Source organism: Eurypyga helias, unplaced genomic scaffold (assembly GCF_000690775.1).
Source record: "Eurypyga helias isolate BGI_N326 unplaced genomic scaffold, ASM69077v1 scaffold18110, whole genome shotgun sequence".
NCBI lineage: Eukaryota > Metazoa > Chordata > Aves > Eurypygiformes > Eurypygidae > Eurypyga > Eurypyga helias.
The window spans coordinates 16,753-31,374 of record NW_010226530.1 but is presented as its reverse complement, the minus strand read 5'-3'; the positions used below and the strand labels follow the sequence as shown (position 1 = coordinate 31,374).

Here is a 14,622-nt window from a genome sequence, read left to right as displayed (position 1 = left end):
GGCTGAGGGGTGGGGTGGTCGCCCTCCTGCTCAGCGCAGGGGTGCTTCTCCCCATTGCACGGGGTTCCCCTCCGTGGGACGGATTACGCAGCTGTAAGGCACCGTATCCTTTGTGGAAGTGGGGAGCTGTGGCAAATGGGCACGGTGCTAACAGCGTGGAGAGCAGTGGGTGACAGAGTGACCTTCGTGGGCGGGCAGTGCGCTGCCCGTTAGAAACGCTTTCCAAGGGTTCTTCCGGCCTGTCTGTTTTTAATGAGGGGAGAAAAGATGAGTGGTTTGGTAGTGAAGGAATCGGTGAGTCCCAGCCTTTGGCCCCAGGGGAGCGAAACTTGGGATCGATAACACTGCTTTTTTAATGGCTGACACCAAGACTTAGATTTTGCTACTGATGCTGTGCGGAACAGCTGTGTTGACAAATGCACCTGTAAGTTCATTGAGTCTGTTCTGGTGACCAGCCTGTTCGTGTGTCTTTCTGTCTTCTGCAATCGCTTCCCACCAAACCTTATTTCGTCCAGCTCCAGGCTGGTGCGTGTGACAGACCACCCCTCGCAACTCCACCAGTTTCTGTTGCAGATTGGAAGGGCTTTACCCGTGGAAAGTTTACTTCCTTGCGGGGAGAGTAGAACAAAAGACAGCTGACTGGAAGCTTGGTTGATAAATTTCTCTGGTAGCCCGTTCCCTGTCACACTTGGCGGGAGAGCCACGCAGCACACCCTCGCTCCAGACTCCTACACGCACGTGCATCCTTCCCACCCCAGCGAAGGAGGGGAAGCACCTACAGTGACTGCACCTGCTGCGCGCGTTTAGGTTGAGCCATGACAGAGGTTGTTTGCGTGCCTCATCGTGTTACCGGTCTTGTGGCCACCGGCTTACAGATGGCACCAGCATTGCCTTTATTGCTCCAATGGGCTCTTGTTTATATATATATATATAAAAATATTTGCCTGTTTAATAAACCAGTCGGCCTTGGGTGGGAAATGCTCTTTGATAAAGAAAGATGTTTGTGTTTTCAAATCACCTGTAGTAGTCTTATTTGAATTTTAAAAAAACCCACTCTTTAAATGGCATTTTGGTAGGTGTTCCAGTAAACTGGAATTCTGGATTATATCTAAAAGAAGCTTGATTCTAAGTCAGTCATCCCTTTGATAACCATGTAAAATGGTTAGCAAAACACATGGCCGAATTAAATGGTTGCAGGCTATCTCTAGTTAACAGAATATCATTCTGATTCTTTGATATAATTATGAAAAAAAGTCATGAATGAAGATTTGCTTTTTGCTAATTTAAACTATAGTTTAAGGAAAGTTTTTAATTAAACTTCTCATTTTTTATTAAGGGGACGATACACCTGTTCCGCAAATCACAAAGATCGCTGGTTGGAAAGCTAACACATGAATTTAGGCTGGTTGCAGCAGATAGGAGGGTAAGTATTTCTTTTAAAAAATTAATAATAATAAGAAAGGTGTTAGCTGTGAGAACTTACACGTTACTAACTTGAGCATATTTTGAGAATGCTTCTTTGAGATTTCCCATCTGTGCTTAAACAAAACCCCGGCTTTCAAGCTGGATTCCATCAAGTAGAGTTCTCCGGGATTGTACTTAGATTTAACATGTTCAGGAGAACTGCAAACTGAACATGCAGAGATGTTTTTGGGGCCTGAGTTCCAGCACAAGGAAAGGAATTCACTAACATCAAGTTGTGTAAGTCTGTCTTCAAAGGTCGGGTGGTGTGTGCTGTAATTACATGCATGTGTTATACAGGGGAGATTTTTTATCTTTTTTTAGACCAAAAAGGTATTTTAAGCATGGTGCACAAGCACTGTTTATAGGCGAGTTTTGAGACAATCCATAAAGTTAAAAATAGAATATGGGCTTGCTCTGAAATGAGTTGTAAATTTTTTGGGAGGGAGGAGAAGCCAGTTCTGCTTGCCCAGTGAAGTACTGCATTGTTTTTTAAAGCCAGATAGATATGGTTTTGTCTTGTAAATTTTGGAAGAATTAAAAATACATATTTATTCTCATCAACAGTCTTGGAAGATCTTGCTGTTTGGTGCTATAAATCTAATATGTATCAGCTTCCTGCTAATGTGGTGCAGCTCTACAAACAGCATAGGTAGGTGGCCCTCTTGTCCTGAAACTACAGCCAACCGCCATGTGTCTCGTAGCTCAGGAAGTTCTACAGAAGCAAAGTTCTGCGCGTGATGGAGTCAGGTGGCTGCACGGCCAGGTTTGGAAAGTGCTTCGTTTTGGTTTGCCACAGTCGGTTTAGGGGCATTTCTCCCAGGCAGGTGTGGATGGGTGAAAGTCCTTCAGAGTTTGCAAGGGTTTCCAGCCCTGCTGGTCGTTTTCTTTCTGCAGTACCTTCTTTAAGATTGCAAAAAAGGTAGACTGGTAAGCTAGTCCTCAAACCTGTTCCCTATATAAATAGTACCGGTGATGTGTAGAGACCCTCACTTGCAGTTAAATGAAGATGTTTGTAGTGCAGCAAAAGGCTGGTCCTATTCCAGGAACGCCCCTTTCCAATATCTCTGTATCTCCTCTACTTTTGTATAGGGGCTCCAAGATGCTTTGCATTATCGGTACTGGCAGTAGATTACCTTACATTTTTTAATTTGTGACTCAAGTTTTCTTGCAGTTTTGAGATGGATCGCAGAAGCAAAACAAGGGAAAGATACCACTGAACCTACTTTTCCCTGTAACGAGGCACATAACGGATCTCTTGCTTTGGCAGATGTTGTGTTTCTAGAAGATCTCCTGAATTTTTCTGCATTTAAATTCTTAGTCACAACTTGGCCAGAAGCTTAACACTGCTTGTATCTGGGCATTAATGCGTGCTTTATCAGAATTAGGATTGCCATAATCCACCTGTTCATGAAATTAAATATATTGGTGTGCTTGGGACATTCATAGTGTACACACATGCCAAAGACAGACAGACTTGCTCCATCAGCTGTGACAGTTTACATGGGTAGAAGACAAAAAAGTGTGGCACGAGAGGGACTTAAAAGATTTCTGCACTGAAAAATTATATAAAGTTTTAATATTTGCCTTTTTTTACAGCTTTAACTGCTTACACGTATTTGACAATCTTTGACCTTTTCAGGTGAGTTTTTTTCCCGTTTATTCTTAGTGTTCATTTCTGTCTTTGCATATTGCTGTGCATATAAAATCTATTTACAGATGGACACATGTTATTAGTCATCAGTACAGAAATGCTAACTAGTTTAAATATCACTTAAATGAGCATAAAATTGTAGCTCACAATAAACAGACGATGAGAAACACCGTAGCTGTATTGAGATTGCCTAGTAATGAGCCGTGGATATGTAGCAGATACATGTGCTGTGTGCACATACACAGTCACGTAACAACACATCTGTGCGGATGAGCAACAGCATAAACCAAGATCTGGCATCAAACTCTTACCTGGTGGCGCACTCGGAACGTTTCCCTAATGCCACAGTCATTGGTTCTGAAGCATCCTTCGGTTTTAGCCTCAGGAAAACAGGGAATATGTAAGGCTGTCTCTCTTTCACAGTATTTCAAGAGCTAGATCCTGTGCCCTCTACCAATAAGGTCATTAGATATTTTTAGTATTTTTCCCGTTTCTGAACAAAATGATTTATTTATTTATTTATCCTAGTCTAATTCTCCCGCTTTTTTCAGTTTGGTAACATGTCTAATAAGCTACTGGGTGATGATGAAGAAACCCAGCCCAGTCTATTCATTTGGGTAAGTACTGAGAACAAGATCTAGTGTCTGATTTATACGGCATTTGGTACGGTGCTGGCTGTCGTTGCCTGTATCCCCTAACAGCCGTGACTAACGGTCTGGCTGTCGGAGAGCCTGAAAACAAGGAGACCCAAGACTGATGCTGTAAAGAACACTTGCAGAACAGGGGGGGAGAGGAAAGGGGAGGGCCAGAAAAATAATTAAGAAATGCCTGACTTGAAGCTGTTTGCGATAAGTGGAGTGTTGGCTTAAAAGAAATTGAAAATAATGCCTATACCATAAAACATCCAGTCTCTTCCCATCTGTCCACTCTTGAAAGAATTGGAGATAGTAGGTCTGTCCTGCTGGCTCCTGCACAGACCAGAATGCATTTGGTGCACTGTTCAGTTTTTCTAAATGTAATTCTCAAATTTCAGGTTTGAAAGGTTTGAAGTTCTAGCCGTATTTGCATCTACAGTTCTGGCACAGCTTGGTGCTCTTTTTATACTGAAAGAAAGGTAGGGTTATGTACCATTTTCTTTTAACGTTTTGTTACGTGTGACACTACTCTAGATTGAGCAGAAGCGTGTGGATTCTACAAATGGTGCCTGTAGAGAGAGACTGTAGAGAAGAAACTGCAGATCTTTTAAAAATACTGCTAAACCTTAGTGCTCACTTACATAGATTCCACAAATGTAGGCTGGGTACGCTGGGGCACTGTACCTTCCTGTTCTCTGTTCAAGGGCTCTGTTCTTTCTATACAGGGGCGTGTTAACACCTTGGCAGTTTTATACTATAGGTTGAGCTGTTGCATTGACTGTACACCGCAGTGAATTCCAGCAATGGCGCGCTGTCAAAGCCTCCAAGTTTTCGGTATCATCCATTTTAGGAGTTTCCCAAAGCTCACCATAGGTTTTTCTGTTACAGCTGAAGCTCACTTCTTATTTTACTGGTAGGTAAAAAAAAAAAAGATGGGTATCCACCACAGTATCCAACGTCTACCTTATTTGGCCTGGCTTAGCGAGAGGTTCTGAGTGGGGGATTTCAGGCATAGTTTGTTGTGGTTACCAACACCAGTGGTGGCAGTAGCAGTATTTTTTTGTCATGTCCATTGACAAGCATCTTTTTATTGTGTAGGCAGCACTCGTGGTAGCTAGCACCTTGGAAATAGTTGGGAAATCTCAGTTACACCCTGCTTCTTTTCAGTGTTAAACACTTTCATCACTTACAAAAACTGCTGTGCTTATTGAAGCGATTCTTTTTTTTGCAGTACTGTATCTGTCAGTTTTGTTTTTGAATGGCAGCTCGTGCCTCAGAACTGAAACAAATACGCTTCGGGTATCAAGGTTCTATTGTATGAATGAATATAACTTAAATTTTCAATTGTTTTTGTAGTGCAGAGCGGTTTCTGGAACAACCCGAGATACACACGTAAGCAATTATTTTGACACGTCAAGTGCCCTTTCACGTTTCTGATTCTTAACCTAGCAGGTATTAATCGCGCACGTACATTCAACACCAGATTGGGTTTGGTGCCTTGGCATTTGTTTCAAACCACGCGCACGCTATACTGCAAACAGTTTTTTTCAAGGTCCAGTTGCAGCGTAACACACATGCCCTCTGAAGTAAAGGTTTAACTGTATAGTGCTGGTTTTGCTAATCTGCGTACCCTCATTTCTTAGGGAGGCCTCCTGGGAGACTGGTACGTTGGGGGCAGGGGGGAGGATGCCGAGATCGTTAGGGAACTGGAGGTGTGGTGAGGATGATGAAGACTGAAGAACATGGGGAAAGGGAAAAAAGGTGTTATGGGGTGAAAGACTGGGACACAGGATTGATGGTGAAGTTGTAGTTCCCTTTAGGAAAGGCTAGGCGCATAGGGCATAACTCCATGGGAAACTAAGCTTTTTCAGCTCTGCCACTGAGGGGACAGTGTGTCTTCAAAGGACACACACGTGTGCGTGCGTGTTGCACAACTAATTGCACACAGTACTCTGCACAATGAATGTTACATACAGCATAATGGTGTAACGCGAACGTACGGAGTTGGGTGACCTTGTATAACCCCTGAAAAGAGAATACGCTGCCAGTTAGTAAGCACTGCAGTGGTTTATCGTACTGCTCTTTTCAGTCTCAGCGAAGGATACCAAGCAGAGTATTTTGATACTGTTACTAGTAGCTACAGCTTGATTTCATGTTTTGTGTTGATGTGAAATTAAGATACTTTGGGTTTTTTTTCCCCAGGGGGCGACTGCTGGTTGGTACTTTTGTGGCTCTCTTTTTCAACTTATTTACAATGCTTTCCATTAGGAATAAGCCTTTTGCTTATGTCTCTGAAGGTAGGTGATCATCTGTAGCAGGAATTGGGAAGAGATTTTAACGTTCTTTTTTTCATAGAATCACAGACTGGTTTGGGTTGGAAGGGACCTAAAGATCATGTAGTTCCAACCCTCCTGCCTTTTGTCAAGGTGTAACTCCTAACTTTCTTAACTAGCGAGTATGTGTTACTCTCATTAACCTAACTTTTTGCAGTTCTGAATTTCAACCCTAGTTTGCTTATAGGACTCTTGGAGTAGGATGTAGTCATTAATATGATAGACTGAGTATCGTTGTAATGCTGAAGTACCCTTTTATTTCAGCATTTTAGATTCAACCAGTGAAGGTCATCTGACAGATATCAGAACTTTTGAAGACAATTTATGGATATATTAATGGATTGAAAATAAATTAATGTGATAACTCTGCTCAATAGCTCTTTTACCTGGGACTTTTCCCATGAAGTAGGCTTGCAGTCATTCCCGCTAACTGTTGGGGGACCACTGAGCATTTTGAAAACTAGTCAGTTGTGAGAAGCTGTCCTGTTCTCATGGTTTTCTGTGTATTTTGCCATAAATAATGCTTCATTTCAGTGAATATAGTTTTGGTTAAATTTTTTTATAGACATTATGTATTATACTTTATATGATATGCAAGATATAATTATGACAGTTATAATCTGCAGTTATATTTGTATTTAATCAGTTCAAATTAATATGGGACACAGGCATTTTACTGCCTGGAAAAATTGTGGGGGTTTTTGTTTGTTTTTTCAAGTGACAGTGAATCTGTGGAGATGAAGTTTTATTCACTGTGCATGAATAAGTCCAAGTTTACTTGTAGTGATTTTATTATCTTCTTGCTTTTGCAGCTGCCAGCACAAGCTGGCTTCAGGAGCACGTTGCAGATCTTAGTAGAAGGTAAAGCTTTATGTTTTTCAAAGTTGTTAGTTTCTGGAAGGCAGAGTTGTGGGTTTGTGTATAAGAATGATTTGGATGGGTATTGAGGCAGTAAACTGTGGCGTATTAGAGCTTTTAAAATAGCCTTACCTGCTGTAGATCTAGTGCAAACTCTAGACCAAACGTTGTCTCTCTTATTTCCCAGAGACATCAGTCTAATAGGAGTACATCTTTGTGCGTAACTTTCCCTTGGGATGTGTTTGGTACGTTGTATGTAATGCTCCTTGGGTGAGGTGAGGTAAACTAGCTTTGCGCCGTACAGACTTGAACTGCTCTTCTCAACTGTCATTCCCTGATCCATGTATTTTGTAGTAATTTGGGTTTATTTACTCTGGGCTGGGCAGATGAGTGGGACTGTTGCAGTTCAAATGCGAGGTATGAATCGGGTTACTCACTGAAATGTCGCCGTGGAAACTCCTCGCCTGTCCTGCAGGAAACTGGGAAGTCTGTGTCTTCCAGGGGCGGAAGCAGTGTTGCTCATTCATTCTGTCTGTCAACTCTCTTGCTTGTATTGGATATCTGAATGCAAGACAACAGTGTTTGCAAATACCTTGGTCAGATGTCGGAAGCGTTTATTTTGAGCCATCTGTGCTCTTCCAAGTACTGACGCTGTCAGCAGAAAACCAGAATGCTAAACCATATTGTGTAACGCACTGCGTGTGCAGCAAAGCCCATCTGTTCCTGCCTGTTGAGATTTTTGCATAGGGTTGAGGAGAGCAGAGCACGCAGGTTTGTTAAATGGAAGAGTTGCTTTATATCCGTATAAAATTACCAATTGTATCCTCAGACTCAAATTCTACAAACCAGCTTTGGAAGACTAACAGTAGGGTAGCCCAAGTACCTGGAGTTCCAGTTTAAAACATTAAAACCCATGGATAGCATTCGGAGACACTAGCAGAGATTTGCTTTTAAGGATGTGGTAACGTGGTCTAACGGGGAAGGACAGTAACTTGGAGGGCTCCCAGATCAACAGTCTGGAATTACAACTGGCTGTTGAAATAACCTGTAGACAGTTATCACAGAATCACAGAGTGGTTTGGATTGGAAGGGACCTTAAAGACCATCTAGTTCCAACCCCCCTGCCATGGGCAGGGACACCTTCCACTAGACCAGGGTGCTCAAAGCCTCATCCAGTCTGGCCTTGAACCCTTCCAGGGATGGAGCATCCACAGCTTCTCTGGGCAACAATTAGGCCAACAATCTTTTAAAAATTATTAAATTTGGTTAGTATGTTTACAGCTATTTCAACTGTGTTCTGTGAAGCAGTGCTGATGACAGAATGTCTGCACCTTTATATAATTATGTCGATTAAAAATTCTTACAGGAGCAGAGTAGCACATGATGTCTAAACATAGGTTGGCTCTAAGCAGAGCAACAAAACATTTCATGTTGTCTTTTCCTTCAGATTTTCCAGTATGTGATCTTCACTGGGAAGGGCAGAAACCCTTTTCTCTCTTCGTGCTCCCATTGATAGGAGATAACCATAAATAACTAACTTTTCCCAATGTTCCCTTCTGGTTTTTTTAGTCTCCTCTGATTCAGCTAGCTGGTCCCTTCCCTCTTTGCAGACTCCACGAATGAGTTCGCTTTGCCTTTAGAACACTTGCACAACAGGTGGATTGCAGACTAGTGATATGCAAACCCCCTCCCCCCCTGCGCAGATTTAACCTCAGGTGGTAGCGGTGTCTGAACCTGTGAAGTACTTATGCTGCGTACAGCAGACAGAGCCAGCTGTGTTCCCAGAAAATACGAAGTAACACAAGATACGTACTTTAACTTGTAGAAAAACTGTGTAAATATTAGTGTAGTATAACGTTTTGTAGATGGGAAGGTAGACTTAAAGCAAACTTAAGATGCAAGAGGTAAGTATTCGTTTCAGATGTGAGAAAGAATGTGACGTGGATCTAAATTTGATTAACTTTTGCTGACATCAGACTCATACAAAACTTTGAGCAGAGTTGGAAGGGCCTTTACAGACCTCAGAGACATCGTTTGCTGTGACTGCAAGGCATATTTGAAGTCAAATGCTGAAACAGTGGGTGTAACTTTTTAAGGGCTTTGAAGTAACGATGAGCAGCCAGCTGACAACTGTTTGTTCTGTTTTGTTACAGTATTTGTGGAATCATCCCAGGATTGAGCAGCATCTTTCTGCCACGAATGAACCCTTTTGTCTTGATTGATATTGCTGGAGCTCTAGCTCTTTGCATTACGTATATGCTCATCGAAATCAAGTAAGTACAGTGGTGGTTTAAACAAAACAAACAAAAAAAAACAACCCTCTTTTTGTATCCAGTCTATGGGAAATTGCATTTTTTATGTGGAAAGAATGATCTCATCCAAAGCTGTGTTTTGTGTGAATGGGATTGTGACACCATGAAATATATTAGCTTCCTTCAGAGATGTATAGTTCAGATGAGATTAGTATATGTGATATTCTGTAAGTGTATATGATATAAAAGAATCAAATATAAATTCTTACGCCTTTCAAAAATGTAAATACCTGTTTTTCTTCAAAATTGCTCTTTCTAGCAATTATTTCGCTGTAGACACAGCCTCTGCTATAGCAATTGCTTTGATGACATTTGGTACCATGTATCCCATGAGTGTCTACAGTGGGAAAGTACTGCTCCAGGTAAGGCACTGTCACAAAACAAGGGGTTTGGTGGTGTCAGTTTGTTAAACGTTAAAGCCTAAAATCTGTTTGGAGTACGTAAGAAGTGTTCCAAGGCAATTTGTGATGTGCCAGAAGAATTTTAAGGGCAGTAGAAATACGCATCATGAAGCTGTAGGAATTTATCCTGTAATGCTGTTGCGCTCTTGTGTAGGTAGACCAGACTTAGGACTCTCTTACTTAAACAGGGGCAGTTAATCTTTGTTGTAACTTCTTTTCTTTCTTTTTTTTCCCCCTTCTTTCTCTTAAAGACAACCCCACCTCATGTGATTGGCCAGTTAGATAAACTCCTTAGAGAGGTAAGTCAGTGTGTAGTATGTAAAGCAGGGTGCACTGCTAACACTGAATAAGCATTCAGGAATGTGAAGAGTTTTTGTGAGTAGTCCCAAGAAGATTGCAAAAGAATTACTTTTTTTTAATGTTCTTTTTTAGCTGCATGTAGTAAATATGGACCTTACTATCCAAGATGAATAGTGTCATTCAGGTATCTGGAACAAATCTGTTAAAGTAGTGCAGGCTGTTGTTTTTATTAGCTGAATTCGAGCTACCATTGAAGTGGTTTACACACGTGAGTGGAGGGAGGAAGGGAGACTACAGGCAGCAGTTGACTCGCAGCATATCAAGTTGAGAAAACACTGCAGTTTGGCAGCAAGGGTTACTTGAAATGTAAATGCGCTTTTTCAATGGATTTGGATGTTTAGGGGTCGCAGAAGTACAGTAGATAAGCATTAGTTGGCGTCATTAACAGACGCTGTCCATTCTGCGTGTGGAAACTTATTTGACTACTGAAAATGCTGTGTTATCTGCTGTCTGTGTGTAAAATTACATCTCTCAAATGATTTGAAACATTATTTCTAATTTATTTTCACATTTCTGGATGTTTCTGTAAAATTAGGTTTCAACTTTGGATGGCGTCTTGGAAGTTCGAAATGAGCATTTCTGGACATTAGGTTTTGGCACTTTGGTAAGTTACGTCTTTATTGGCTTTCTAGCCTTTAAAAAAGAGCTGTCAGTTACTACTTACTCTTTTGTTTAACTAAGTGAGATATTGCTTGTGAAATCTTAAATATAAAAAATTAGATGCAGTCAGTACTCGGTCCTTGTGATTTATTGCAAAACTTCTCTGGCCTTAATATTTTTTTTAAAGCTTTTTTATTGCTTAATATTGTTCACGGCTATTGCAGCTCTGGATTAAAGCATGCGTTTTCTTTTAGCATTTCTGTTGTATTTTGTCAGTAAAGAAAAGTAACAGTAACAATGGTAAAGACATTTTTCAAATGGCGTATTAGTGTAAATTGTCTCGGAGGGGAGAAAAAATCCACCTTCGGGTACCAAAGGTCTCCAGCAGAATCGTATGGTTTTGTCATTTCTGGAGGAGGGGGTGCAAGAAAACAGCTACAGTTACGGCCCGATATTCTGAAAGCAGTGAAGGTGTTTCTGTGATGCAGAATGATCACACAGAACTTGGTTATTCCCAAGTTGATGCAGGTGTGTTGTGACAGCTGGGAAATCGAGATTTTATCTCCCTCTGAATTCTTTGATTATGCTACCCTTCTTTAAAAAAGGAAAAGGCAGCAGCTCTGACTTGCCAATGTGACAACAGCTTTCAGTTTACTATTCTGCCACCCAAAATACTGGATCACAGTGTTGTTGGGCTGATCACAGATATTTACAAACCTTTGTATGTCTGTTTACCTACTAGCATCTCCCAGGTTGTAGTAGAAGCTTCCTGAGGTGCGGCTGTGTTTTCAGCTGCACCATCTGATGTGAAAATGGCTTATATAGCACGAGCTGCGAACCCTGTTCTCCATTAAATATGAACTGAACAAGCATGTGAGGAGTTCTGTTTTGTGTCCTGTTCTCTCCTGCAGCAGTAGCTGAGGGTGAAGGAGCTTCACCCCCTCTCTTTCCGCTGAGAGGAAGGCGGGGGAGCCCGCAGTTACGCGCGCATCCAGGAGAAGCTCTTAGTCTGAGTTCCACAGGGAGCGCTACCTCTGTCCTTGCTAACGGTCCCCCTTGGAGCATGTCCGCCACGCGTGTTGTCCTCTGCCTGCTCCAAAACACAGTGATGACACTTCTTCCTCAACTGGGCATATGGAGTTTGTCTGCACTTTGTCCTTCTTTAGGGCCACGTTCTTTCCTGGCTGTTGCCTTCCCTCTCCTGCCATCACACATGCACATTTCATAGTTTGGTTTTAAGACTCGCTTGTCCTGAATGATGATCCTGATATGTTCATAAGAGATCAACATGTTAGGAAAGGTCAAAATGTATCCTAGCTGTGGAATTACTGAGTAAGTTTCTCAGTCGGGAGCCTCCACTGCAGATTCTGTAATTCTCTGCAGGATAACTGTAATTATCCTGTAATTCTCTGCAGGATAACTTGCCTCTTCTTGAATGCATTTGGGGAGTCATTGAAGTCACAGTTAACAGCCAACTTATTTTTATCACTTTCTAGGCTGGATCAGTACATGTCCGAATTCGGAGAGATGCAAATGAACAAATGGTACTTGCCCATGTCACTAACAGATTGTACACGTTGGTCTCTACCTTGACTGTTCAGATTTTCAAAGATGACTGGATCAGACCTACTTTATCATCTGTGCCTATTGCAAACAATATTCTGAGCCTTTCGGATCATCATGTTATCCCACTGCCGTCCTTGAAAGCTGCTGAGAATTTGAACCCCGTTACATCCACTCCAGCTAAGCCCAGCAGCCCACCGCCAGAGTTTTCTTTTAATACACCCGGCAAAAACGTGAGTCCAGTCATCCTTTTAAACACTCAGACGAGGCCCTATGGACTGGGATTTAATCATGGATCTGCACCCTGCAGCAGTGTACTCAATCAAGGATTTGGAATACCCGGAACAGGACCAACTCAAGGATTCAGAACTGGCTTTACAAATGTCCCAAGCAGATATGGAACAAACAGTCGTGGAGAACCCCGACCATAATAAACACCATTATTTATTGTACTTAAGGGTACTGACTTAATTCTTTTATTACCCAATTTTTATCAACATTTGGAATGTGAGATCATTCTAAATGGCTGGGAACCAAGTGCATTGTTCATACTGATGAAATGGTTAAATTGCAATTTTTAATTTGCATTGGCCGTAGCCTGTGTAATGCCACAAATGTTTTCCGGACTTAGGATGCTTCACAGGTAGTTTTTATAGATCCTCTATTTCTACTCATCTTTTTATTCACTTTATTTTCCCAGGAACGTACTGAGATACAGCACAACGCCGTAGGAGAGTAAAATCGTGACCGGGTAGCATTGTATTTTTCTAATGAGACTTGCTGACGGAATGTGGAACAGCTGAGAGAGAATAGGAAACTGCAGAAATACAAGTCCCAGTTTTAGCGCTGTTTTGATTGCGGTATTAAGCCATCTTTTGGCAAAGTCACAATCGGGTTTTGGTTGCAAAACTCCATCAGTGTTCATACTGTGGCCATTGTGAAGACAATCTGGCATTTCAGATTCTCATTAATTTTGTGAGACCATGTTTTTACATTTTTATCGATGCTTTTATAGAAATTCAGACAGTTCAGGAACCACTTTCTAGATGTAAGAACTCCATGTTCATCACTGATATTTCTTCCTTTTTGGTTTAACTGCAAAATTATTTAGCAATATACTGGGAAATAAAATATTTCAAACTAACGATTTTACAAGCACCTCTCTTTTACGATCAACCCTCCTTAAGATACAGAGCAGATGGCTGTATTGTTTCTGAGGCCAGTATTTCATTTTTGACTACGGAAAGTATTCTCTGAGCCGACCGTGACTTTGTATTTTTCCTCTTTGTATTTTTTCTGTAGTTTCAGGGGAAAAAAAAACCCTGTTTATATTCTCGGCTTACATCCAGACTACAGGGCAGTGATTGCTGACAGTTCTTAAAGTCACTGCTGGAGTGCTTAACCTCCAGGGTGCACTTGGAACAAGACTGCCTGACTCTTCTCTGCTTTGGCACGGTCGTTGTACTGCACACCTAGAAGGCCGTATTTCTTCAGGGCCTTTCACAGGGAGCTCTGCCCTCTGGCTGCTGGTTTTTCTTCACCGCTCTGCTAACAGAGAAAGGCCTTCAAGAAATCCTTCAACTTTTTCCTCTTCTCCTGTGCAGCGCAGCATGTGTCTGTTAATTCCCACGGCAATAGCTCCCCTGCACTTGCTCCTGCATCTCTCGGCTGTTGAGGGATGGGTTGCCCATTGCTATTGTTTCACTTGCAACTCAGGGTGCTATACATTGGCTTCCACCTTGTTCATGTGCGTACTGAGTAAGTCTCCGTTTGTCCAAGGTGGTTACAGGAGGTGTAGTATCTCAGGGACTCCAAAGATACTGATGTTACCTGAAGATAATGGATTTGAGAGAAATCTTTTTCTTGCAGAACTGAGTTGAGGGAAAAACAGCCTTCATTTGAATTTTCAAGATCCGTGGCCTCTGCACGCTGGCTGAGGATTTCTTTTTCTGCATAAGGACATTCCTCTCCCCCCCCGCCCACCTGCACTACCTGTGTTTCTCGCTCTGGTGCATGGAGGAGGGCATCGCTCGTGCAACCAAAGCCAGGTGACGTTCTGCACAACGGTGTCTTGACGGCACGTTTTTGGCTGAGGGTGGTGCCCAGGCTGCCACTGGTGTACAGTCCACGTAAGCGACGAGTAGGAATCTGGTTCTGTACTTCGTTCGCAGCAAGAGTTAACGGCAGTTTCACTGCTGCCTTAGAAGATGCAGCGACTTGGGAGACTTGCACTTAAAGGTTACAGTGAACTCGCAATGACTGGCTGCGTTTGTGTGAGGTCAGTGTTAGCTCAGACATCACCTCTGTTTTGTTGCGCTGCCTGTGGAGTCTGTTACCCGTGCTGTTGCTGCGTGGAAACTGCCCCGAAGCACAGGACGCTCGACAGGCAGGTTCCCTGTACCTCTTGGGTGCTGAGCTAGACCGCGCTCTCTACAGCACCCACAA

At 42.2% G+C, this 14,622-nt stretch overlaps 1 protein-coding gene across 1 annotated transcript; it reads left to right on the top strand.

Annotated features, from left to right (window-relative positions):
• Positions 1-1,335: 1,335 nt before the first annotated feature.
• SLC30A6 (solute carrier family 30 (zinc transporter), member 6) lies at positions 1,336-13,321 on the top strand. Its single transcript, XM_010153460.1, has 13 exons — positions 1,336-1,423; positions 2,029-2,113; positions 3,061-3,103; positions 3,667-3,732; positions 4,149-4,229; positions 5,107-5,142; positions 5,953-6,047; positions 6,896-6,944; positions 9,095-9,214; positions 9,513-9,615; positions 9,906-9,953; positions 10,550-10,618; positions 12,111-13,321. Exons 2-13 carry the CDS (start codon positions 2,086-2,088, stop codon positions 12,606-12,608), a joined length of 1,236 nt encoding a protein of 411 aa, XP_010151762.1. The 5' UTR covers positions 1,336-1,423; positions 2,029-2,085; the 3' UTR covers positions 12,609-13,321.
• Positions 13,322-14,622: the final 1,301 nt, after the last annotated feature.

What these genes read in the sequence shown, in the direction of transcription:
- SLC30A6 (XM_010153460.1), top strand. Translation starts at nt 2,086, where the DNA reads ATGTGGTGCAGCTCTACAAACAGCATAG. An exon ending in ACAATCTTTGACCTTTTCAG is followed by an intron (nt 3,104 to 3,666) that starts GTGAGTTTTTTT and finishes CGCTTTTTTCAG; the next exon opens with TTTGGTAACATGTCTAATAA. An exon ending in AGCCCAGTCTATTCATTTGG is followed by an intron (nt 3,733 to 4,148) that starts GTAAGTACTGAG and finishes CTCAAATTTCAG; the next exon opens with GTTTGAAAGGTTTGAAGTTC.